We start from the raw sequence: 27,120 nt of genomic DNA on the forward strand, positions 1-27,120 counted from the left end.
CATAATAATAATAGAAATGCTTATGATTTATCAGGTTGCTTTGCTCTGTTTTTGCTCTTCTTATGAACTTCCGATTCCAACCAGCAGTGCCACCAGAAAGGCAAAGTTTCCCAGGAAGAACAGAGCCACCAGCAGGCCCTCATTTGTCATCTGGCAACACAACGCACTTTACGTTAGAAATCAGCAGCATGTTATTGTTTCCTTTTTGACTTTTAGCATTTTTAACTTACCGCTGTTAAATCCAAAGTATCTGTAATCCAAAGAAAAGGGAAAAGTTAAAGCTGCTGCAGGATACTTAAACAATTACAAGAAAAAAAAATCCACAGGTAATATTTTGTTTGTGTGGTCAAAACAGGACCCTTAAGGGGGACGCAGAGGCCCAGGGTTCGAATCTAGAAGGGTTTCTAGAAGCTTAGTGACGTAGTAACTTCTTGCAGGATAGCCTGTGAGCTAGTGTTGCTTTCGTCAACGAATAATATGACTAAATATCGTTGTCAACGAACCTTTATCATGTGACGAAAACGAGACTAGACGCAGCGTAAATGCTGGTTATGTGACGATGACTATAATTAAATGTATAATGCAATATTGTTGATGAATAAAAACAAGACTAAATGTGGTTTACAAAATAAAATCTATGCTAAAATGTCTCTTCATTTTCGTTGACCAAAACAATTCCATAATGAAATGGAGGTAAGTCAAGACATTAACGTAACGTTACTTTCTATTTTAGAAAGCTCATGCCAACTCATGAGGCTGTGGTTGTTAGCCTCTTTCCGACCAAGTAGTTACAGGAACGTAGTTTTAGGAACAGTCCACTTCTAAACAGATCTACTAACTACTCTCCCCCAAAACCGGTTTTTCCATTTGCATTCGCACTGGCCAAGTGGCCATAGGAACTGACCTTTTGTTATTATAACACAGCCACCACTATGCAGAAAAGGGAAAAGGGAAAAGACCCTGCCCTGAAGTAGGAACTGAAAAAATTCCAGGAACTGCGGTCAGAGGAACTTAATAATCCCCAAATTGGTCCAGTCGGAACATTATTATTATTATTATTATATATACATATTGTGTCTCATTTTAATGTTAGCCACTAGAGCTGAAAACGACGGAGACAAACGTGTGTGTGTGTGTGTGTGTGTGTGTGTTTGTGTGTGTATTTGTTTGTGTGAGAGAGTGTGTGGGTTCTTAGTTCCTACCTGACTGACTCGTGTGTACTAAGCATCCCTTGTTGGCCAACCTACTACTACTAGGTACTTATACTATATTGACTGGATTAAATAGAATTGCATTACTAAAAAGAGACTAAAGTACAATTTTCATTGACTAAAACTAGACTAAATGTCATCAGTTTTCGTCGACTAAAACTAGACTAAAATAGTCCTGGATAATTCTGACTAAAATAAGACTAAAATGCTCAGACTTTTAGTCGACTGAAACTTGACTAGACAAAAAAAAGAAAAGAGTATGAACGTGACTAAAACTAATAAAAACTAAAATGACAGCTTGACACAAAGACTAGACTAAAACTAAAATTAAAACAGGCCGCCAAAAACAACACTACTGTGAGCTACTGTACCTGGTGTGCGTCTTGCTAACTTGATAGAAATAAATGAACAAAGCCAATTTCATCATCAATGACGGTATACATAGTGCTAAATGAAGATTTACGTCATCTATCTGAAGAAATAGAGTATTCAGATCCCTTACTTAAGTAGAAGTACTAATACCACACTGTAAAAATACTCTGTTACAAGTAAAAGTCCTACATTGAAAATGTTACTTAAGTAAAAGTATGTGAGAATCATCAGGAAAATGTACTTAAAGTAGTAAAAGTAAAATTACCCGATGCAGAACTCTCCTCCAATTGTAGAAAGTGTAAAGGATCCAACCAGTTGTCTAATCATGGTCTAATCAATGGTCTAATCATCTCAGCTGGACTTGTAGCCGTTATATTGTTGGCTAGTTTACTTTAGAATAAAACATCAGACTTTATAAATTACATGTGTTTTGTGTGCAGTAATCTTAATGTGTAAAGTAACTAGTAACTAAAGCTGTCAGAGTAATGTAGTGGAGTAAAAAGGACAATATTTCTCTCTGAAATGTAGCGGAGTAGAAGTAGAAAGTGGCATGAAAAGTAAAGTACAAGTACCTCAACATTTTGACTTAAGTACAGTGCTGGAGTAAATGTACTTAGTTACATTCCACCACTGGTTATTAGTCACTTTGCTTGTTGTAGCTAAAAAGCTAACACCATAAAATCTGCATGCAATGCCAGTAAAACATACAGCATTTGTGTGAGAAAAAAGCAAAGAAAACAGGAATAACATTATTATAACAGGATCTTTGTTCCTACCTTCACACAGATTGAGAATAACATTATTATAACAGGATCTTTGTTCCTACCTTCACACAGATTGAGAATAACATTATTATAACAGGATCTTTGTTCCTACCTTCACACAGATTGAGAATAACATTATTATAACAGGATCTTTGTTCCTACCTTCACACAGATTGTTATGGTCCTCAAATGAAACAATATGAAGCTTCAACCATTTTAAATGAGGCTCACAAAGGTTATAATATGTTTAAGATCAACTTTTATCTCAGCTGCAAATGACCCCTTATCAAGAGCCACAATGATGATAATATTACTAAACAACAGGATACACAAGTTGATTTACCTGTTCTGTTAGCCATGCATCTTGATTGGACATCCAGCAGAATGAAGAACAGAGCCTCCCAGCCAACCATACCACCCATCACTTTCACCAGCCATTGGTCCGCGGTGCTGTCAAGGTACTGCAGGCCTGTGAATATGGCTGCCACTGTGTGATGTCACCAAAAAAAAAACAATCTTTTCAAGACGGTAGCAGAAGTAGAATATTCATTTTTATTAAAGAGTGTACAAAAGTGGGCAACTTTTAGGGCAGTTCATAATGTTAGACGAGAGCTTACCGGCTAACACTTTTATAACCAGGGCATTCAAAGCATGTGACCAGTTGAACAGAAACCTCCTGTCAAAGAAAGAAGAAGAATCAAATGATCAGCTGCTGAAACCAGATTGTCCTCAGTAGAAGGACAGCATCACTGGTTGTTTGTTGCATTGTTGTGTTTAGAAGCAGGGCTTGACAGTAACTTCTTTTGCTCACCAGCCACTGTGGCTAGTGGTTTTCCAAAGTCACTAGCCACTCAGCTTTTTCACTAGCCACAGTTTTGCGGGAAATTACGTTTCATTTTATTAAAGTCGATTGTGGTGTGCTACAATTTACTTAAAGAACTAGATTTGCAACCCTTTAAATGTAAATGACCACACTAAACACCCAAATCAAGACTACATAAAATGAACAACACTACGGACATCAAATATTAAGCTAAGGTAAACCTCCAATTTGCAACTGATTAAGACAGACATAAAAAGAGTCCTATTGCATAAGTAATGCAGGGGTGTAGAACATTAATTGAAAGGGGTTTGGAGCAAGATTTTATCGGTGTTTTAATCCCCCAACGTCTTCTAGGATTAGGCAATGGCTATGGTTATGGTTATGGTTATGGTTAGCGTTAGGGTTAGGGTTAGGTACCTTAAAGTCAACGGTTACAGTGCTGCCTGGAAGGAGACGTTGGGGGCTTAAAACAACATTGAGCGGAGCAGGAGCTTGCACGGCAATCAAGCGGAGCAGCTGGCACGCGCCCCCACTGATGAGAAGCGGAGTGTAACAGAGCAAACCTTTTTTTTTTATTAGTCTGGTGTTGTGCTGCTTACAAACCTCTTGTCAAAATGTTTTTCCAGCCACAGACACAACCATTTCCTTGGCTAAATCCACCATGTCAGGTGGGTGCACGCGCTTAACAGACCCTGACTTGTGGGCTACAGCTGAGTTCTGCACACACACACACACACACACACACACACACACACACACACACACACACACACACACACAGTTGGATACCTACCGTGGATGTTGTGGTGCACAGCGCAGCAGAGCCATAATGGGCTGGAGGAACGAAAGGATCATAACCAGGCAGCCTAACACGGGATGGACTCCCTGAAAGTAAGTATAATGTTTATTTATACAGCACATATCACAGTCAGTCCCAAAGTGCTTCACAAGTCAAATAAATGAATACATTATATTATATATATATATTATATATCGATACCCAATAAAAATCACAATACATTACAAAGGCAAGGAACATAACATCACATAGTAATACAATCAGCAATGGGGCTAATCAAACGCCTGATAAAGATGCGTCCTTAGCTGCTTTAAAAAAATAAAAATAAACTGAGGCCTTTCTCAAATCTCAGGCAAAGCCTTCCACTGTTTTGAAGGCTCTGTCACCTTTAGTTCTCAGCTTTGTACGGGGAACAGCCAGTGAGCCCTGATTTAAGGACCTCAAAGATCTGATGACATCAGGGTGCAGCAGATCACTAATGTAAGCCGGTGTCTGACCATGAATGTTTCCGTATGTAATGACAAGAATCTGGAACTGCATCCTGAATTGGGAGCCAGTGCAAAGAGGCCAGGATGGGGGTAATGTGACATGACCTCCTAGACCTTGTCAACAGCCTAGAAGCAGAATTCTGCACCAATTGAAAGCGATCTACATATGATTTGCTGAGCGCAAAGTAAAAAGAGAATAACTACAATTCAAACACAGGGAAACAAAGCTATATATAATCATTTCTAATTCAGCTTAGGATACAACACACCTGAGTTTCGCAATGTTTCTGAGGTGGCAAAAAAAACAAGCGCGGGTCAAGGACTTGACATGCTTGTCAAGGTTCATAGCCTGATCAAAAGTGACACTTAAGCGTGATTTATACTTCTGCATAAAATCTACGCCGTGGCTATGTACGTAGGTACGTGGAGACACGGACCCTACGCCGTAGCCTGACATGCGGCTCTCGAAAAATGTAACTACACGTCGCGCCGACGTTCCCACCGTGGTCAGAAAGAACAGAGGAGACACTTTGTTTCTCTCACTATGACTCTAGAGTTGGTACTCGCTCCGAAACTAATTGCCGTCACTCTCTCACTTTCTCCCTTGCTCTATCACCCTTTCCCCACACACACACACATGCCGGCTCGACGCACACGCCAACGCACCAGTATAAACAACAGGCAACTTACGTAGGCCACGGTGGAGGCTCCATGCAGAACCATGAATCAAGCTTAAGAGGACAGTATTTTTTTAAGCTTATTTTTGGGGCATTTCCGCCTTTATTACAGTTTAGACATGAAAGGGGAGAGAGAGGAAGACATGCAGGTAACACTCGCTGCTTCAAGGAATAAAACTCTTCATGTGAGCTCTACCAACTGAGCTACACAGGTACCCAGAGGAGAGTATTTAAGGAATGTCAGGACAAAACAAGGGTAACACTAAAGTGCATCATTTAAGACTTCTGGACTACAACTAGACGGCCTACAGAGAAGAGGTCAGAGCCCTGACATCTACGCCAGGACAACAACCTCCATCTCAATGTCAACAAAACTATAACATATTTAATGAGCATCGTTGAAGGGAGCCTGAGATCTTTGATGTTCATTGCTTCTCTGTAGTGCATTGTGCATATGACAATGAATAAATAACTTGAAACTATAATACAGTGCATTAAAATACCAATTCCTTTGTGTATTCTGGTGACAGCTGCATCCAGAATTTAGTGCCACCCAAGACCATTGTGATTTATTGAAAGAAATGCAAACAACCCAGAGCGTTTTTTTCTCTTATCCCAGAAGAGGCTAAGAGGCCAGACCTTCCTTTGCAGCGCTGTGGAGATACGTCTGGCAATGCGAGACTAATGAGAAGCAGACTGCTTCCAAAGATAATGCCTCAACAATACACCAGAGGCTAAAAAAAAAAAAAAAAAAAAAGAGTCCCACTCAGTGCTGGTGTACTGACCCCAGACCATTGTTGTTCATATGAGAAGATGAGGATGAAGGCGATGATTGTGGCTGCTACCGTCAGAATCATCACGCCAACGTGGACCTTGGGAAACACAAACAGTGCAACATGACACAGAGAAGACATGCAGAGCTCAGGAGACGTGCAGGATCAACTGCACCTGAGACAGGACAGGCTTGGGCTAGGGATCGATACCAATTATTAGTGGTTAATAAAACAGATAACAGAGATTTGGAACCGATATGTATTTACAGTGAAAATGAAAATCTTTAAGTCAAAATAATTTCTTTTGAATGTTACAAACTCCAACACAACACTTAGTTTAAATGCTTTAAGCAATTATTTAATAAATGAGAAACTTTCACCATAATCCCCAGTAACAGAGAGTCAGATAGTGTTGTGGGGGGGGACATGAAGTCAGACTCAGTGGTGAGATAAACTGAAGCAGAGGGACAGACACAGAGCTGTAGCAGAGCCAAAGTACAACACTTTTTAATTAATTCACGTTATCAGTTATCAGGAAAATAAAACGCTGATACAGATCATCTGCAAAGGGACGATAATCAATCACTCCCTCTCTGAAGAGTGTTATGGCAGTAACCCATTTAACAGGAACAGTCTAATATTGTCAGACATAACAAGTCAGTGAGACAAAACACACCCTGGACCTTTCTGATATATTCTCATATGTATAAAATTAGTGTATTTCCTTTAAATGTGAAATGTTAAATGTTGCATTTTTTATTTCCTTTTTCCTGAATGGATGCACGAACCCTACTGTGATAATTTGGACACATCTACAATGTATCTGAAGTGTTTCTCTTTTTTCAAATGTTTTTGTTCTTGCATCTTACTGAAAAAGACAACCTGATGAAAAGTGGGATATTTAAAAAAGATATTTTGTGGTGCATTTTTGTATGTATGAAGTCTTACCACAAACCAGACATCTTTGCCTATCAGTTTCTCTCCTTTGGCTGTTTTTTTCAGATATCGAGCTACCATCATTCCCAGTGATCCCAGGGTCATCCAGGATATCAGCATCAGTGCTCCTGAAACACAATTTAATGTTGGAAATGTAATGTTGGAATGCTGCCCAGCTGCCACCACATAAATAGTTTTATAACTCAACATTCATTTCTTCTCGTTGTCCCAACACAAAACATCTCTCTGTGAGGTGACTATGGATAGTTTATTTAATAGTTTATTAGTTGTTTTTTTTTTTTACTGCAAGACAAAAGACAAAACATTAAAGCTATAGTACGTAGTTTCTGTCTCCCACATGAGGAATTCTAAGTAATGACAACAACACTGTCGGTGCATCTACATGCCTTACGTGACCGCTCCTGTGCCGCCATCCCCTCCTCCACGCAGTTGCTAGTAGCTAGTAGCTAGTAGCTTTACATGATCACGGAAGGCTTGTATCATGTGGAATCACCGACAGTGTTGTTGTCATTACTTAGAATTCCTCATGGGGGAGACAGAAACTATGCACTATAGTTTTAGCAGACCAACAATAACAAAACAAGCAAAAACAGTGAATACAGGACAGGAGATATTAGTTGTTGTTGAGATGTACTCAGTAGGTTTTTCCTTGGGTTTCAGTTTATGAGGATAGTTTTCTTGGCAATAACTACAGCTATGAGGAGCAATTTGTTGTTGCTTTGGTCAAGTTGATTGTTGATATGTCTCCTAGTCAAACGGTAACAGACATTCTGGCAAATTGTTGTAGCTGAAGGTTCAATACCATGGTAAATAGAGAGAGGGGGGGCAACCTTGCCTTGTCCCCCGTGCAGTGTGAAGCTTTGTGAGGCTTGTCCATTGGTGATAACAGTGGCTGAAGGTGAGGTGTACAGAATCTTGACCCAGGTAATAAATGATTCCTCAAAGCCAAACCATTGTAATTTGGCACAGAGAAATGTCCAGTTTACTTTGACAAAGGCTGTTTCTGCATATAAGGTGGCTGTGATGGTTGTAATGATGAGTAACGCAATAAATGAAAGAGTCAGCGTGTGTTACTGGATGAATGTCTACCTTTGATCAAGGCAGTTTGAGCTGGGTGAATTATGCATGGAGTGGCTTTTTCTATTCCGTGAACAAGCGTCTTACTGATGATTGATTGGGTCTTTGTTAGGTTAGGTTACTTCTCTTAAAACCCTTACTCACCACTGCTCCTTGTATGCTCGGGTTGGCTGGTCTGCATTGTCCACTCGTAGACTTAATCATTGTCATATTCTTTTATTTATAAAGCTATTCTCGGTCTGCTTCCGTCTTACCTACAGTGCTATATCCATGAGAAAAAAACAGGAAGTCATTGTCTTTCAGTCATTGTGTTCCCAGGGCTTATTCCTGTTATCCGTCGCTAAAGTCTGCACTGAGCTGTTTAAAAGGGTGTTAAAATATGCTGATGACTCTATGTGGAATGATTTGCAAAATTGCCTGAACCTTCGTGAGTTGGTCTCACTAGATGTTTTTAAAGAAATTTTAACCGACATGGAGGCAGGCACATCTGGCTGTAAATGTTTTGGACCGATTGATCTGTTTGATCCCTGAATTAGTTGACTTCTGGCGAAAATTAGTGTCATATAATATAAAACAAGTGGAGCAGTGTGATTGATGGTTAACCTTACTTTATTTTGGAAATTGTTATTGATTGATATAGCGATTTTTGCTTTAAAACTTTCATATTTGTTTGCTGTGATTTTTCCTTGTTTGCTGTGGATTAATGTATTATATTGTTTGCTGTGGATTAACTTTTATATTGTTGCTGTGATTTTCCCTTGTTTGCTGAGATGTTGCTGGACAATTGATAGTACTGTTTTCCCTCTTTCACGAACTGCAACAACAAACACTAATGGACACACCTGTAGAACCCCGTTCACATCAGCGATCTGATTGCCAGCTGATCAGACCACTCCCAATAAAAGGAGGCTAGATCTCTTACTAGGGGGGGACAACGCTCTGGACGGATGGATGTGCTGTGTGCTGCAGCGGACTGGCTTGCTGGTCTTCTTTTCCCGTGGTGTTGCTGTTGACTGGATCTCCTGGGCCCTGGTGGAGCCGAATCCCAGACTCTGCAGTGTCAACGCTCACAAAACTCCGACTAAAGGGAAGTGGTCCTTTTCTCCCACACTGATGCGTGTGTGTGTTTTTAGCATTTGAGCTAAAGGAGCCGTTTTTTAGTTGTTGTTCATTTCTGTGAAGGTGCCAGATCCAGGGGCCGATGGCAGAGCAGCAGACACGGCAGTATTATTGATGAGCCCACTTGAAGTATAGCAAAGGAAAGTTATCACTCTAGTCACCCGAGACTGTTTTAAAGTTGCCGGGCTATGAGCAGGCTGTCCATTGATTTTACGATTTCTCCACTGACAGAAGCAGAGCAGCATCACGGCACCACGGAATTCCTGGTCCTGGATTGGAATAGGCTACTCGAAGCAGACATTCTGTGCCGGCGACAGAGGAAACACAGAGCTAACTCCAGGCTGGACTGGACTTGGGCATTGTTTCACCCTGGGACAGAACATTGGACAATCCATGTGTTTTATTGTCTCCCTGGGTTTTGAGGAGGAGATTTGTCATTTTAAACTTAACTTTTAAAAGAATAAAATACTATTTTTATATACTTCTTGTGTCGTTCTCGCTGTGTTGGTGTGGCCCGGGAATCTAAATCTAGATTTATTTAAAATTAACAGACTTCCAATCTGTTACACATTGCGTGTACGAATCTGGTTTAACAGCGTAAAAAAGGGTCCGTACACCAGGCGCATGGTTCTAAAGGGTTGTACTTCATGTCTTAATTATTTCATTGGTGTGTTTTGGGCGTAACATGCAATAAACCAGAGTGTCATCTCCCATTCCCTTTAAAAGCCAGGTGTGTTTGGACCTTGGAGCATTGCTGTTATGATGGAGGATTTGCTGACCAGGAAGGAGAGATGTTCAGGAGAAGAAACTGATCTGCTTGTGCGTGAGGGAAGCACGCGAGCAGATCATATACTATTACATATTTTTAATCTTTTGCATGTTTGTGTGCTGTGTGTAACAAGCATAGTGTGCACGCTGTGCATAAGCCTAGGAGCATTTTACTAATTTGCTGTCAAAATAATGAAATGCTGTGTTATTGACTTTAGACCAGGTTTTTGTTGGTCAATGGCATGATCACTTCTGCTGCCTCAAGATAGCAATATGCCAAGAATTCACCTGAACACACCTCCCTGTAAGACCAGCACTCCCATGGGCCACAGATGGGCGCAGGTGCATTTGCTATTTAAACGACGTGGGCGCTGGACGGGAAACTGACAACTGCGTCGGTCTTAAACTAGCAAAGACACTTGAGTCAGGCTTTGCACTGTGCTGTGCCGGGTAAAAGATAGGGCCCAATGAGTATATTCCTGGTTAAATATAGATAAAATTAAAAATAAAATAAGGAGTGGAATTGTGGTTATGTTCATGTTTGCTGGAAATCTTGAGTTTTTTTTTTTTTGTTAAAGAGTTAGAATGTACCAAAAGTGTTTATGGATCTCTGCAGGGAAGCCATCGGGTCCTGGTGCTTTCTTATTATGCATAAGATCACTGTATGGGCAGTGCAACGTTTGTCCTTGGTTATTGTTTGATTAAGTTTTGATTTCTTCTTTGCTAAGCTGTGCCCTTAAAACGGCTTTCCCTGTTTCCACAGAATAGTTGGTGATGACTTTGGGGAACCATTTATTTTAGGAAGGAAGCTCACTCTTTTTTTAAACTTGTCAAACTCCAGATCTTTGAGAGATGTGTTAAAGTGCCGTCTGGATGCAAGTGCTAAAGGCAAGGCCAGGAGGCGTCAAAATCACAAGGACCTTGACCCTTCACAGCAAATGTTATCACAATCCAATAGCTGTCAAGATGTTGGACTAACCTAGTGAGAATCATCACCATGCTTACATACTGCCGCTAGCAGGACAAAAAAAGTGTCTGGTTTCAGTTGGTGCTACTGTGGACATCCCTCTGGACAGGATCTCACCATGGGCTTTGAAGATACTAGGTACACCGGCATCTAGGACAACTTCAGGGCTGGAAATGTTTATCATTTTAGTGCTGATGAAGGTTTCTGTATGGATCTGGATTTGTCCTGCAGAAGAGATGCATAAAACAGACAGCTGAATGTTTATTGTTCAGCATTTTAGACACAGGTACGGTACTAATAATGTTCCAAAATTATGTAAAACTGCATATCTATTTATTGAAAAATGTAACCCTAATTTTTCTTGAGGGAGAACCACTAAACCCCCCCCCCCCCCCCACCAAATATGTGCACCTAAGGGACTGTTTATTTATTTAAAGGGCCACCGGAGGAGTTTTGGGATCTTTAGTCAAAATAGACCTGACCCTCCCTTCTCCAGCATTTTTTGGATGACCCTCCAAAATGTTTAGGAGAAAAGGAATGACCCTCCCCAACAATTTCTTGTACTGATTTGTGCTTGGCAAAGATGTGCAGACTCCCATTGCTTTTGTACAGCCATGAGATATGTGACTAAACCTCTGCATTCTCATCTTACACATCCCACTCCTCTGTTATGGTGTGGTGGCCATTTCAGTAGATTTACTCACTAACATTGTTGTGGAAACACAATAAGCATGGAAACTAAATGCACACTTCCTGCATTACTGCATTACTGCAAATACTAAGTTACTCATCTAGTAAACTAGTATTCACATGAAATAAAAATATAAAACATTGAGACCATTCAGCTAAGCACACTGGGTAATTCAACACTGGTTGCTATGGACTCGTCACTAGGCTTCCTCACTCATTGTATATTTTAGCATAGGTAAGCTTGCAGAAGCTGAACATTATCCAAAACTCCATTTCTCAGATGAGCGTCAATTTGGGAGCTTTCATGCTACCACTCCTTCCTTCTCAAATGCCTTGAAAAGGCTGTCGTTTGCACATTTTCAGAAATAATCACAAATAATCACCGGGACTGAAAGGATATACCTCCCGTCTCATGCCTTCCCGGCTGCCGGCTGGTGCTGTCCGTGGTTTCGGCTTTTCAAAATAAAAGCTTGCATCTGGTCAGCTATGTTTTCTTACGGTGTTTTGGGTGTTTTTGAACTAAACAGTACAGCAATCATGCTAATGAATAAAATTATTTTTTTCAGCAGATGTCTTAGTTACAACACAATTGAGCTAGCAAAGCAGTTTTGTGTTTATATGTGCGAGCGGGATTTATTCAGTTTGAGAAATCCCACGGTCTCTAAGCTACAGGTCTGGCTGACTAAACATTTGGTAGTGATAGGGGCCGAGACTGAGAGAGCTACATGGAGCTACATGGATAAATACGCACCAAACAAGCCACTTTGAAATGTTGCTCTTCTCATGAATAAAAAGACATGACCCTCCCCTATTTTACTCTGGTGGTCCATTTCATAAATACCGAACGGTCCCTAAGTCTTTCACAAACCAAGGGAAAACACGGTAGTTTATGTATCGGTTAGGTTGTACGCTGTACTAGCTTAGATTTGGGAAAATGGTGACATAAATAAAAATATGTCCAACAGAAGAGTCTTAGAGTACGCTTGTGTTCCTTTCAGACAAGATGTTGTTGAGATTGTCTAAATCACTTTATTTGGAGGTCCTAAAGATGGCCCAATAATCACACAACTACAGTAGGTCACAGTTGAACCTGAGTCTGTAAACCTTGACCTACCTCAAATACTCACTAGAGCACCAAATGTGGATTAATCTGCCACTGAAAACATTCCCCAATAAATGCACCATGCATTCCTGTTTAAATAACAATTGCTAAAAAACATGAACTTAAATGACATTAACATGTTTTTTTACCCCTTTCTGTGTTGATGTCTAAGGAGTACAGGAAGATGCGCAGCGGGGCTTATGCAACGTCATGATACTTTCATTTGTTTTTAAAGATTTTTTTGGCCTTTATTTCATAGGACAGCTGAAGACAGGAAAGGGGGGGGGGGCAGAGGGGGGGAAATGACATGCAGCAAAGGGCCACGGGTCGGACTCAAGCCCAGGCCACTACGCTAAGGACTGAGCCTACATGGGGCGCACGCTCAACCAGGCGAGCTACCTGGGCACCCAAATTATACTCTTTAAAGAAGAGTTTGAAGGAAAAAGGATGCTCAGTTTATTTGGCTTTACATATTTTGTTTATAGGCTCTACAAGAGCAGACCGATGGCCCATTCACCTCTGTGATGTACTGTGAATCTCCATTACAAGACTTGAGCTGACAGTAGTTCTTCTGTTTCTTCAGTTCAAGGCCCAGCATCACTATTAGGAGTGATATTTACTACTGAGTGAATTGAATAGTGATAAAAACTATCGCACTACACATGATAGAGTGCTTAAAACTCTCGTATTAGATTTAAGATAAATCTCTTACATTAAAAGACTCATGGACTTGCTCACTCTATATGTTTTTCTTAATGGGGCATGAAAAGTTTGAAGGCCCTTGTTCTAGTTGTAACATAATTTTCATCCCTGACACAGATACCATTTATTTTTATTTTATTTATTACCATTGCTGCTGGGTCCATGGACAAACAGGATATAGTAGGCATTGCTGAAGCCAGTGGTCCTCTCAAGAGAAATAATGTTCGTGGAGGTGAAGGAACAGCTGATCACCCCGTTCTGCACTGACGCTGTTATATCAGAAACATTCCCCTGGTGGACAGTTAGAAATCATTTCAACGTCAAGTGGAATCCACACAGTTACGTATGCAGTTCACTCATTTTAAGAGCAAAGACATAGCATTAAATATTTCACAGTCTGGCCTTTCACCTTGTCCAGCTATAAATCATTGGTATCAGAAGAAATTAAATACCAGAGGAAGAATATTTGGATATGTTCGTCCTGTTGAAAAGGCATGCTGCACCTGCACCATGCCGTTACTGCCAATGCCACAAATATAAATGTCATCGTTTCCCTGTGGAGAGATAGAGTTAAGAATTAAAAACCCACGCTTTCATCAGATGTGACTTTTTTCTTTTAAACCACAAGTAACTGGTTTATTCTATTAAAACAGAAAATCAGTGGCTGCCATGGTTGGTTGGAGTAACAATACAGCTGGATATTCTATAAAGCCCAGTTAGCGGCTCTTAAGAACAAGTAAACAGAACATAATCATGATTGTTTGTCAGACAGGGCTAGGAATGACAAATGTAATCTTTGGAGTGCTGATGGTTCTTCAATGTGCTCAGTAAATGTCATTGCATTCGATTTTGAGATTGCTTGGGTCCAAATTAGAAATTTTGTTGCCTGAAGTTGGTACTACAAGAAAAGTTAATTAGTCAAACTAATCACATAGAATGACTAATTGATAGGACAATCCACAGAAACTTAAAGTTTGCCATGAGCTTTTGAGATATGGCATGGCATGGTTGGAAAGACTGAAACACTGACCAACTTGACAAACCATCCAACATCACCATCTATTGTCCCTTTTGTTTGCAAGGCAAAAACGTGCTGACTCTTGATTTTCAGTGTGCCATTTTTGAAAAATATGGGTCTTGGCATTACGACATAGGCCATTTACAGTATTACAGAGCTCACTGACCATGTTAGGATCATGATATACCTGCTTTTAACCATGTGTTTGCATAAGCATGATGGCTTCCCTTGTTTATCATGTGTTACTTCAGAGCGATGGTTGTGTGTCCTCAGAATGTGCCGCTATGTATTCACGAGATGAAATTAGGAACATGAACTGTGGGGGCGGTATTTACCAGGATGTCTCTGAACATTGCTAAAAATGTATAACTGTATAGTAGTCTGCTTGAGAGTTGCAATGAATTATTGTGCAAAGTCTGAGATTCTCAAGGAACATATTCAGATGTTGGTGATCTGCCTACTCTGCCCTCTGATGGATATACTTTTTAATCCTCCAGGCATACAGAAAGTACGAAGGCAAGTATGTGAACAATGCTGCCCAAGAGCTGTATTGATACAAAGCAGGAAACATTTCATAGAATCAAGCTGTTGGCCTTCAAATTACCATATTCTGGTCATCTGAGAATCCAAAAGCGATGTATCCATTAGAAGGACCTTTCATCTCATAGCGGATGGCTTCACCTGACACCATCAGGGCTGACATGAAATAACAGTCAGCATTGGCTGGGTCACAGTTTGAAGGCTGACTGAAACACACCTTGCTGACGCTGCAATTTGCACTGGAGATACTCTTCTGCTGGACTAAAGACTAAAAGAAAACGTAATCATGTTAATATAACCAGAGGAACACAACTCAAGCTGGTCCTCATGATTGACAGTATACAATAGGCATTGACTTTGCATCCTGTCAAATCTAGTTTATAGTATTGACTTTCAAAGACCTGCAATTAATGTTTTCTTTTTTAACCATAACTACGGTCTTTCCCTAACCTTAACCACACTGGAGTGTTCATACACAAATAATCTGGACATTGGACATGAGAACATTTAATTCGATGTAATATGGGCCTTTGCAAAATCATCCAATACCAAAGTTCTTCTCTGGGGCTTGGTATATATATATATATATATATATATATATATATATATATATATATATATATATATATATATATATATACAAAAAATAACACATTCACAACTGGCAGTTAAATCGGGAACTTTGGGTACTTGACAGTTTTTGATATTTGATTCAATAGACACAGTATATCAGTCTATGGACACCAAAAGATATTAAAATTCAGTACCCAGCCCTGGAAGTAAGGATAGCACTAAACAAGAAAGAGGGCATTAGTGGCTTTAGACAATTGTTAATCGCTCTCAAAAGGAGTAGAAAATCTCCTAAAACAATCAAGGATAGTAGTCTATAATAAAAATAAATATCAATTTGTCAAAGCCATGTCTAGTAAAAACAGCAGTTTGAAGGCATGATAGCAAGAGCTAAAAGACCAAAGGTTAATGAAGCTAACAGTAAATTTCTAGATAATGGTGTAAAGCAGGATTGATTCCCAGTGAGGGTATGAGGTCAAACTGCACAGGCACAAAATAGTTTGAGGTCTTGGTCACAAAGTTCTTCCAACTCCTCATCCTTCTAAACTTTCACTATATCGTATATTCCATCTTTTCTACCCTGTGAAGATTGTAGTGTGAAGTTTTTTTTAGCCATATTTGGCTGGTGTCTCTGTCAGCCTACTTTGTGGGTTTTTTCACACCTTGTTCTTAATCATCAGAGGTCTCCCCCCAACAAGAACTTTTTATCTCAATGGACTTCCTGGTTAAATAAAAAATGAATAAATAATTACTAACAGGTGGTGCAAATTGTTGTATTGTAGTTGTTGTAGTGGGGAGAGTTGTAGATCCACCAGCAACACCATTAGCGAAGGTCAAGGTAGGACTTGTAACATCAACCCAGAATGTGTAGAAATTCTGGACGAAGGATGCGCTGCAGATGTTGAAACACATAGCAATTATGCAAAGTAATGAATCACTTTGGTGACCCACTTGAGCATGGCAATAGAAAAGAACAGAATGGAATAGAACAAAAATAGTTTAATTCAACCTTACTGGAACTGAATGTTTTTTGCGTTTCCTGATGCTAGTGTCCATGTAACCTGAATGGAGGTCTTAGTAGACCCTGAATTGTGGGCTACAGCTGAGTTCTACACACACACACACACACACACACACACACACACACACACACACACACACACACACACACACACACACACACAGACAGAGAGAGAGAGAGAGAGAGAGAGAGAGAGAGAGAGAGAGAGAGAGAGAGAGAAAAGGATGTCGTCACATGTTCTATCTAAAGATTTATCACATTATTGTGCCTGAAAGCATCCTGTGTTGGCACCAAGCGGCACCAATCCTGGTGCTGAAAAATGAAACCAACATCCATCCATCCTTCCATCTTTGTCCGCTTATCCGGGGTCGGGTCGCGGGGGGTAGCAGCTCCAGCAGGGGACCCCAATCTTCCCTTTCCCGAGCCACATTAACCAGCTCCGACTGGGGGATCCCAAGGCATTCCCAGGCCAGGTTGGAGATATATTCCCTCCACCTAGTCCTGGGTCTTCCCCGAGGCCTCCTCCCAGCTGGACGTGCCTGGAACACCTCCCTAGGGAGGCGCCCAGGGGGCATCCTTACCAGATGCCCAAACCACCTCAACTGGCTCCTTTCGACGCGAAGACACGGATGACTGTGCTTCTCACCCTATCTCTAAGGGAGATGCCAGCCAACCTCCTGAGGAAACCCATTTCGGCCGCTTGTACCCTGGATCTCGTTCTTTCGGTCATGACCCAGCCTTCATGACCATAGGTGAGGGTAGGAACGAAAACTGACCGGTAGATTGAGAGCTTTGCCTTCTGGCTCAGCTCTCTTTTTGTCACAACGGTGCGATAAATTGAATGTAATACCGCACCCGCTGCGCCGATTCTCCGACCAATCTCCCGCTCCATTGTCCCCTCACTCGCGAACAAGATTCCCAAGGTACTTGAACTTCTTCACTTGGGGTAAGGACTCATTCCCTACCTGGAGAAGGCACTCCATCGGTTTCCTGCTGAGAACCATGGCCTCAGATTTAGAGGTGCTGATCCTCATCCCAGCCGCTTCACACTCGGCTGCGAACCGATCCAGTGAGTGCTGAAGGTCACAGGCTGATGATGCCATCAGGACCACATCATCTGCAAAAAGCAGCGATGAGATCCCCAGCCCACCGAACTGCAACCCCTCCCCACCCCGTCTACGCCTCGATATCCTGTCCATAAATACTACAAACAGGATTGGTGACAAAGTGCAGCCCTGGCGGAGGCCAACTCTCACCTGAAACGAGTCCAACTTACTGCCGAGAACCCGGACACAGCTCTCGCTTTGGTCGTACAGAGATTGGATGGCCCTGAGAAGAGACCCCCTCACCTCATACTCCCGCAACACCTCCCACAGTATCTCCCGGGGGACCCGGTCATACGCCTTCTCCAGATCCACAAAGCACATGTAGACCGGTTGGGCATACTCCCAGGCTCCCTCCAGGATCCTTGCGAGAGTGAAGATCTGGTCCATTGTTCCACGACCAGGACGGAATCCACATTGTTCCTCTTCAACCCGAGGTTCAACTATTGGCCGAACCCTCCTTTCCAGCACCTTGGAGTAGACTTTACCGGGGAGGCTGAGAAGTGTGATACCCCTGTAATTGGCACACACCCTCTTGTCCCCCTTTTTGAACAGGGGAACCACCACCCCGGTCTGCCACGGCTTAGGCACCGTCCCCGACTTCCACGCAATGTTGAAGAGGCGTGTCAACCAAGACAACCCCTCCACACCCAGAGCTTTAAGCATTTCTGGACGGATCTCATCAATCCCTGGGGCTTTGCCACTGTGGAGTTGTTTAACTACCTCAGCAACTTCCACCAGGGAAATTGACGACAATCCCCCATCATCCTCCAGCTCTGCCTCTACCATAGAGGGCGTATTAGTCGGATTTAGGAGTTCCTCAAAGTGCTCCTTCCACTGCCCTATTACCTCCTCAGTTGAGGTCAACAGCGTCCCATCCTTACTGTACACAGCTTGGATGGTTCCCCGCTTCCTCCTCCTGAGGTGGCGAACGGTTTTCCAGAAGCACCTTGGTGCCGACCGAAAGTCCTTCTCCATGTCTTCTCCGAACTTCTCCCACACCTGCTGCTTTGCCTCTTTCACGGCAGAGGCTGCAGCCCACATGGAGGTGCCAAAAACTCACACGTTCCAATTATACGCAGGCTTAAAGTCATGCATAATTAAAGGCATTCCGCTTGGAGTGACAGGTGGGTGCCATCACAGGAGGCAAGCATAGACTGTAGGTTTCATTCAGCTCGCCTCAGCTCCATCAACACGCCATCTCTTTGCCCATTGTTTGGATTAGCGCTTTGGAATTTGATTAGAAGGGAAGGGTCGGGCCAGAACAAGTTGATAGAGAAACACTGACAGTTGAAATATCTCAGTATTTCAGTTTACACTGAATGGCACAGGTGTTTGGTGTACTATTATATGGTACTGTATAAGGTGTTCTATAAAACAAAAAAGTTAAACAATGAATACTCAGCAGTAAGCGAGACAGTGAGCTGGATTTTTCTCATAGTATAATGTGTTGGCTGCTGTAGGCCTGCATTTTGTTCACAGTAAAGCCTGCTGAATGGGAGAAAACTCACAGTTTTCAGGCTGCAGGTTAGGAGCCGAGCGTTTGCTGGTATCACGAAGAAGGAGCCCACAGGAGACAGACCCCCCACCTCTCTAGCCTCTAACAGGAAACCAGTGAATGATGAGGTTGAAGCCAGGAGCGTAACTGGGGGTAAAAAAAACTATTAGCAATAACAATTAGCGAAACATTTAGTAAATTGCACGTTCATTTATTTACAGTACACTATACACCTTTAGATAAGGGCAGCTTCACATTATTTTAATGATCTATCTTTTATTTTAACGTTTATTTTAAATAGATGTTTTTTGTCAGTTAAGTGTAACTGTTACTTCATCACACATGGAAATGAATGTAAGGTTTACATGTTAATTCATATATTTGAGTTAATTTACTAAAGACAGTTAACTATTAACATATTTGTGTTGACACAGTCAGTATTTGCATATTTACATGTCACATTTACACATTTGCCTCAGTCTCAGTTCTGCTAGCGTCTGATTGGTTAGTTCAGCTACATGTGAGTGAAAAACAAGGAAGTGTTGTTGTTGTGGGGCTGATGAAGGGTAGATGCTAGATGAGATCCGCTAGACGTGTCGATGTAGTTAGGTTTAGGCATGGGAACTGGGGATTTGTTATTGTGAGGGTAAGAATACCAGGGTAAGCCAATCGGAGGCAGAATAAGGCGGGCCACGAGACACGTCCTGTGATGTCGACACGTCTAGCGGGTCCGATCTACCATCTACCCTGATAAAGGGTCAAGGCTAGATGGGATACAGCTACGGCGACAGTTAAGTTTAGGCACCAATATGACTCGTTAAGTTTAGGAAAAAGATCGTGGTTTGGATTAAAACACTCCCGAGGAATGCACATGAGTTTCCTGGTGGAAAGTATTAAAAACATATTTTTATATTAGCATAGATTTTGCGTAATTTAGTGTGACTTCCGGCCGTAGCTGTATCCCTTCTAGCACAATCCTGATGAAGTGAGTACAGTAAAGTGCTGCTTAAGAAAGTTATCAGTCTCCATCCGGCTGTTCCTTCTCTTTACGAGTGATCCAACCACCACATATCAAACCCTCACATTACATATGGTGGCAGCGTGGTGTTATTTGGGTGGTTTTCTGCATATAGTGAGTTTCATTCCTATACACTGTGGATATCGTCCCTTTTTTGCCACCTGATGTTTTGTTCACTCTTGGAGAGCAATTGGCGAACTGAAAGCAAGGACTTTTGGAGATATGACGGATTTTGGCAGTTTTTCCTGCATTTTGTCCTCTGGCACTTACAGACAAGTTCACAAGCTATCACTTAAGCTCTAAAAAAAGAACATTTTTTTTTTAATTATTATAATTTTTAGGGGGGCTGAGATGAAATTTTATTATTTTAAAAAGGGTCTAAAATCGACCATGTTCTGTGATACTTGACACAGTGCACACAGTTCCTCTCCTCTGGCCTACCATACCAGGCAACACCCCAGAGACTACTGCTCACCTGAGTAGTGTTTGTTGTGATTTAGCTCCACACTATGAACATTGTCCTCCACTCCATGGTTATCAGAGAAACAATGAGTGGAACAACAATGACGAATGTGACAGGGGTCACCCTCCATCGCGTCCATCCTACCAGTACTCCAGGTATGGTCGCCATGACGATGACACAGAGCAGATACAGAATCAGTCCAAGTTCAGTGCCACGGAGAAAAAGAGATGCAAGTCCACACACTAGGGGCAGTGTTTGATTCCCATGCACACACAAGCTCCAACCGACAGGGGAACTTTCATTAGCTGCTGCTGAGGGGCAAACATCAGCTACTGCATCACAGCCCCAGAATGATATCTCACAATTAATGCCTGATAACAATGACTCACAACTTGATGACTCTGTTTTAAGGCATGGATACCCGACCCAAGCCCGACGGGTCCCGACGGTACCCGACGGGCCGGGCCGGGTTCGGACAGATATTTAGAAATGATGGTCAGGTTCTGGCCGGGCTCGGTCACATCAGCGTGATAAGGCATTTGTTGTAAAATGGTGCTGCGGCTCCTTTAAGAGAGCTCAGTGTATGTGTAAAGTGGGCAGAAGAGAGATAGAGAAAGAGGAAGCAGACGTGTAGATGTGACCGGAGCAGAGTTGGTGGAATAAGTTTAAGTTTTGTACACAGTGTGTGCGGTGTCCGAGATAAACCCCAGACTGAAAACCAAGTTCATTCATCTGCTCACCAGAAACGGAATTTTAACCCCGACGTTAACGTCGGCCCTGGAGGTAACGAGTCTCCCCTGGTTTTCTGATCACGGTCGGAATCGAAGCAATCAGGAGAGGTTAACACATTGAACATTTTAAATTAAACAGCTTATTAACGTGAGCTTGTTCCCCCGTGTGAGCTGATGACCTCATCTGTTGACATTTCTGAATGCCTTCCAGTTGCTTAATAAAAGCTTTCTACACAAACAAACGTACATGTGTCATTAGTATGAGAAAAAACAACAACGAGATTTTAACTGTGTCGGGCTCGGGTCGGGCTCGGACATAAATATCATAATGCCTGTCGGGCTCGGGCCGGGTTCGGACGGAAAAATTCGGCCCGATCCAGGCTCTACTCTGTTTTTTCTAACATATTCACTATTGTTGAAGGTATTGAAGTGTGCTTAATTGACTCTGGCTCTTTTGTCTCCATTGTGAGTGAAGATTTTCGAAACTCTAATCCAGCTTTTAAAAAAATGCCCCATGACAGCCTCCTATGCCAGCTCAGGAATTTGAAGTTCCCAGAGGTGCTCCTCCAGCCAAGTTATATTAGGTTGAGATTAAAACAAAGTACTGCAAATGTGGGACATGAAAATGTCCCTATTGCCCAGAGGCTTGCTGTAACGTGTAATGTGTCTCACTAAGATTCCAGCTATGAGTGAAACCATGATCACAGCCTGTCACGTCCGGTATACTCGCCGCAGCCGACCTGTCGCGGGCAAATGTGACGTCACGGGAGCGCCGTAACTGTTTATACTTGCAACACTAGCTGCAGTCTTCTCCTGAACAGAGGTGGCACTAATGAGGAAAGGCTACCGACGTTGCTCTTTCTATGGACTAGAAGAAGAAGAAAAAGGTAAACAACGGCAGAACTGGCAGCAGCATTGACGTCAAATGTTTTGATTTGTTTCAATGACCTACTTCGTCGGATCAAGCCTTTCATTCACCATAAAAGAACTCAACTTAACGCAGTAAGTTTACAAGAAAGACTTGCAGTCACTCTGAGAGTCCTGGCATCCGGTTGCCCTCAAACTCGTCTATGCTTCCTGTTTCCGCTTTGTCGTGCGCCAACCTCTGGTTGCGCACTTAAAATCCTGGGGCGCCAGCGAGATCTACGTCATTTTTACATCACATTGATGCACGACAGGTCGACTGCGACGACTGTAAAAAAGGGTTGTGTGTCAGCAGCCACACCTGCTTCTCCCACACAAACTGACTACTGTGGTGTTGTGACACACTGTCTCAGTGAAGTTCAAAATTGCACAACTGTTGTTCCAGTCCTAAATCCACCCATAGAAGACATTGAGCTGCATTCTGGCCAACACCTTGGTGAGTTTCACTCCGACATTATGCCATTCGACGAGACATGTACAACCTTACATGCATATGATGCAGCTCCTGCTGTAATGAAAGATGAAGCAAACCTGACAATTTATGTTCAGTCTCTGAAATCACTGTTTCAGAAATACTCTACTACTACTACTGCAGTATTCAGGACAGAGGTTGCACAGGTGCCTCAAAGCATTACACACACACACACACACACACACACACACACACACACACACACACACACACACACACACACACACACACACACACGCACACAATTAAACAGCTAGCCTACAGGGTACCACCAGAACAGAGAGCTAAAATACAAATTCATGTTGAAACCTGTTGAAAGGAGATGTCGTTGAAGAAAGCTACAGTCCATGGGCTGCACCAGTTGTTTTGGTGCACGTGTAAAATGGCACATGGCGTTTCTGCCTAGACTATAGGAAACTCAATGCTGTCACAATCAAAGATTCACACCCTCTTCCCAGAGTTGACGACACGCTGGATGCTCTGGCAGGCTCTGCCTGATTCTCCACAATGGACCTTCAGAATGGATGTTGGCAAGTTGAGCTGGAAGAGACAGACCGATCACGTGGCAGGGAAAACGTGCCTAGTCTATTTGGAAGTATGTCCTTATTTACAATGCCTCTTTCAGCGAACATCTTCAGCACCTGGAAAAATTTCTAGGACTTTGTTTACACTACTGCAAGTTCATCAAGGACTTTGCACATCAGTGTTCTGCTACATGCACTCACTGAGAAGAATGCACACTTCCAATGGATTCTTAATGTCAGGATGCATTTATTTACCTAAAACATGCCCTCTCAAGCCCTTCAGTGGCTGCATTCCCTGATTTCATGATAACATTCCACACTGATGCTTCAAGCTCTGCTATCGGTGCTGTGCTATCTCATAGACAGAAACATCAGGAGAAAGTAATTGCATATGCCAACCATGTTCTAACAAAAAGCAGAAAGGAAATTGCCAACCGAGGACTATGAACTATTTCATGCAGCCCTTTGTTAGTGTCACAGACAACAAACCTCTCTTGGGTCTCAGGAAAATACCAATAGACAATGACAGGACTAGTCGCCGTACACGCTGGGCTCTTGAACTTGACCCCAAAGAGAAGATAATGTTGTGGGTAGCTTACCGATTGCAAACAGGCTCAGTAGTAAACAACACGCTAACGTGCTGATGGATTCGGTGTTGTGCTTTTAGCCAAGCTGGACCAGAGAATATTCAGTTCAGCAAACTTCAGTTAAAATTGAGGGCAAAACATAGAGTTAGAGAGAACAATGAGGGCAAAACAAATACTGTTTTGCTCTCATTGTTTGATGGAAAGTAACCCTGGTGTGCTGAGTTTGGAAGAAGGAAATAACTAATAGTAAATTAGTGCTGTACATTGGATCTAATCATGTGGATTTAGAAAAGTAATGATACATATTTGGAAAAAAAATTCTCTATGGGGTGAGGAGAGCGGTGCCGCCCAACTACGCAGGGTGCTACCTTTGGCATTGCGCACATCTCGGAATTGCCGCTGAGCGCTGTAGTAAGTTTCAGTGTCCCACACAAAAAACACAATAACATTGCCAGGGCAAAAGCATTTGGCATCATGGAAAGAATTTGAGTTGCGGCTCAAACTAAGGGGAAACCATCGACAAACAAGAGCAGGCCCTGTTTGAGGTTGAGAAGAAGCGATGGAGACCAGTGCTGGTACGGCTGACAGCCAATGTACAATCTCTGGCAGTGAGGAATTTGCGGACACAGAACGACTCCACTCTCTTTCAATGGAAACTTTTTGAAAGAAGTTAGGCTTCTGGCACAATTTGACCCAGTAATGAAAGACCACATCCACAAGGTTGAAAGTCAAGCATCACATTTCAGCTACTTGAGCAAACACATTCAGAATGAGTTGATTGAATGCATAAGTGGCAAGATTGTATCAACAATGGCGCAGTAGATAAAGGAATCCAGGTAATTTTCCCTCATTTTAATTTTATACCCCAGATGTCAGCCATAATAAACAGTTGTCACTATTAATCAGAATTGTGAAAGTCAATGAAGACCCCCTAGTAAAAGAGCACTTCAGTGGCAGAGGAGTCCACTGGGTAAAATTTGTCCACTCTAGATTTGAAGGTGCTTGAGGATTTACAGATTCCCTCTGATGACTGCAGAGGGCAGTCATATGACAATGGCGTGAACATGAGAGGGACAAACAAGGGAGTACAGGCTAGGCTACTGCAGAAAAACCCAAGGGCTTTGTTTGTGTCCTGTTGGGTTCATACACTCAATTATCTGGGTTTTAGTTTTGTGTGGTTGATTTAGTGTTCATGTTTATTGTTGTACCGTGACTGAGGCGCTGGTGGGGACTGATAGCCTTTGGGCAGTTAGAGTATGTTCAATGACAAATACATAGCTTGGAAATCAATAACTAAGTCTCCTGAGTGAATCTTTTCTCGCAGTTTACCACAATACATTGGAAAATGTCAATGTTTTGTACAGATTCCCTTTGATGACTGCAGCGGGCAGTCATATGACAACGGTGTGAACACGAGAGGGAAAAACAAGGGAGTAATGGCTAGGCTACTGCAGAAAAACCCAAGGGCTTTGTTTGTGGCTCATACACTCAATCTAGTGGTTGCTGATGCTGCCAAAAGCGCCAGGGGTGAACCTTGCCTAGGGCACCAAATGTGCTAGGATTTGCTGCTTCAATCCAAGAGTAGGCTTGTGAGGTGGCTAGAGTAGCAGCGTCTGAAAAAATGTCATATAAACGGTTTGCAATATTGAATGTCTACACTAGACAAGTATGTGAGCTCTCTGGAAGGCCTACTGTGGAGAGGCGTATACTATTTGTGTTTATTGTTTATCATAAGTGCTCATGTATTTTACATAATACTGTAAACCCAGATTTAGTTAGTAATTAAACTTTTTTAGTGGTCACTTCTTATTCTTTCATGTTTTGTTAAAAAACATAGTTGTTTGTAATAATCAGCTCAAGTATGCAGTGCACAGATCATGTTAAGCAGAGATAACTCAGGATGTTAAGTTTTTGTATTTTTTGTATTGTATTGTTGTGATCCTATTCACAAAGGAAGTTCATGAAGGCTAATGGATTCACTCCCAAGGAGCATGGGGGGAAAATGTGTTTTGAACAGTTTCTGACCTAGTTAAAATGTGTAATGTTTTGGGTGTGCATTTATGTTATCTAGGTTTTAGTTTTTAGGTTGATTTAGTTCATGTTATCTACGTTTATTGTTGTAGCATGACCGAGACCCTGGTGGGGCTTGGAAATCAGTAACTCAGTCTCCTGAGTGAATCTTCCCTTGCAGCTCACCACAATACATTGGAAAAAGTCAATGTTATGTGTTGATTGCGTTCCTTTTCTAGTATTATTAGAACAATTGTATCAAATGTATTCATCTTAAAGTTATAATATTGTAAAGGAAAAGAAACAATATTTATATGTACAAATAATTTCTTTAGTAGTGATAAGAACACTGTTTTTATTTTAGTTTTTTTGCACATTTACCTTAACATGACTCCAGAGAAAAATAATTTGTTTACTAATGATTTTTACTAATGACTACTAATGTAAACTAGATTTGTTCACTGCTTCACCTTACCGCTCTGTGTTAATACAACTTGACCTGTTAAGGCAAGGGGTTTCATTTTTTTGTTATTTTATTGTATTGTCTTGAATATTATGGTAAATAAAATAAGATAAAATAAGATAAGATAAAGCCCTACCAGATTCTGTTCTTAAATTACTTTTTATGAAAACATTTTTGTAATTTTATTTTGAAACAAAATACACAGCTCCCAACATGAACACCAGACCCCAAAAAAAAACGTAATTTGTCCTAGTAAGAATGATGCTGCGAATATCTTAAATGTTCCATTTGACTAGGAATAATATCCAGTCTAGCTATTAAATGTTAAAACGGCTTGCCATACTGGGTTACCTTTCACTGGATCTCCGAGTTTGTAGCTGCTGCGGTCCATCGTAACGGTGAAGGGTGCTGGTTTTGTCTGCGGGCTCTGCCCAGAGTGATGGGGTAGCAGGTCAACACAACTGTCCATAACTAGACCTGAAGGGTAGCCTCGAACCAGAGGAGCAACACACAGCAGCAGCAGCAGCAGCAACACAACACGGTCCATTGCGAGGAAATGATCAGTTAACACTCTATTCCATGAATATAGCTGGTGGAAAACAGAGACCGTGAGTAGTATGGTGCTTTTATTCAGCTGAGACTATAGGTGGAGTCTGTGTAGGTAAGAATGACTGAGGGGAGGGAGGAGTGACGTAAGGGGCATTGCCACAGGTAGGTAGTTATGTTCACTGTGTCACAAGTAGTTCCCCGTAAAGTGACACATGAGACGGGATGTTTAGAGGTTTGAAAATCTATCCCTGTGTTTCGTATGTGTGCGTGAGAGAGAAAGAATGAAAAAGAGAGAGAGAGAGAGAGAGGGAGAGAGAGAGAGAGAGCTGTGTGAGTCACT

At 41.9% G+C, this 27,120-nt stretch overlaps 1 protein-coding gene across 2 annotated transcripts; it reads right to left on the reverse strand.

Moving 5' to 3' along the window:
* On the reverse strand, nucleotides 1–26,909 carry LOC116055783 (putative ferric-chelate reductase 1). 2 transcript variants are annotated; one of them, XM_031307806.2, is made up of 15 exons: nucleotides 26,583–26,909; nucleotides 19,053–19,186; nucleotides 16,432–16,526; nucleotides 16,174–16,309; nucleotides 14,912–15,097; nucleotides 13,742–13,843; nucleotides 13,436–13,580; nucleotides 10,913–11,020; nucleotides 6,856–6,971; nucleotides 5,920–6,006; nucleotides 3,964–4,055; nucleotides 2,965–3,023; nucleotides 2,691–2,834; nucleotides 231–250; nucleotides 1–150 (listed from the first exon to the last, which is right to left on the reverse strand). In XM_031307806.2, the coding sequence occupies exons 1-15, from the start codon at nucleotides 26,776–26,778 to the stop codon at nucleotides 61–63; spliced, it is 1,710 nt and encodes a 569-aa protein (XP_031163666.1). In that variant the 5' UTR covers nucleotides 26,779–26,909; the 3' UTR covers nucleotides 1–60. The 2 variants fall into 2 exon arrangements, with proteins under 2 accessions (XP_031163666.1, XP_031163664.1); XM_031307804.2 differs by having other exon boundaries at nucleotides 14,912–15,115.
* Nucleotides 26,910–27,120: the final 211 nt, after the last annotated feature.

Source organism: Sander lucioperca, chromosome 23 (assembly GCF_008315115.2).
Source record: "Sander lucioperca isolate FBNREF2018 chromosome 23, SLUC_FBN_1.2, whole genome shotgun sequence".
Classification (NCBI taxonomy): domain Eukaryota; kingdom Metazoa; phylum Chordata; class Actinopteri; order Perciformes; family Percidae; genus Sander; species Sander lucioperca.

Coding starts and splice junctions, on each gene's coding strand:
- LOC116055783 (XM_031307804.2), bottom strand. CDS start 26,778: ATGGACCGTGTTGTGTTGCTGCTGCTGCTGCTGCTGTGTGTTGCTCCT. Junction 6,007..6,855: donor GCAAAGATGTCTGGTTTGTG/GTAAGACTTCAT, acceptor GTGTTTCCCAAG/GTCCACGTTGGCGTGATGAT. Junction 2,835..2,964: donor GGTTATAAAAGTGTTAGCCG/GTAAGCTCTCGT, acceptor GACATCACACAG/TGGCAGCCATATTCACAGGC.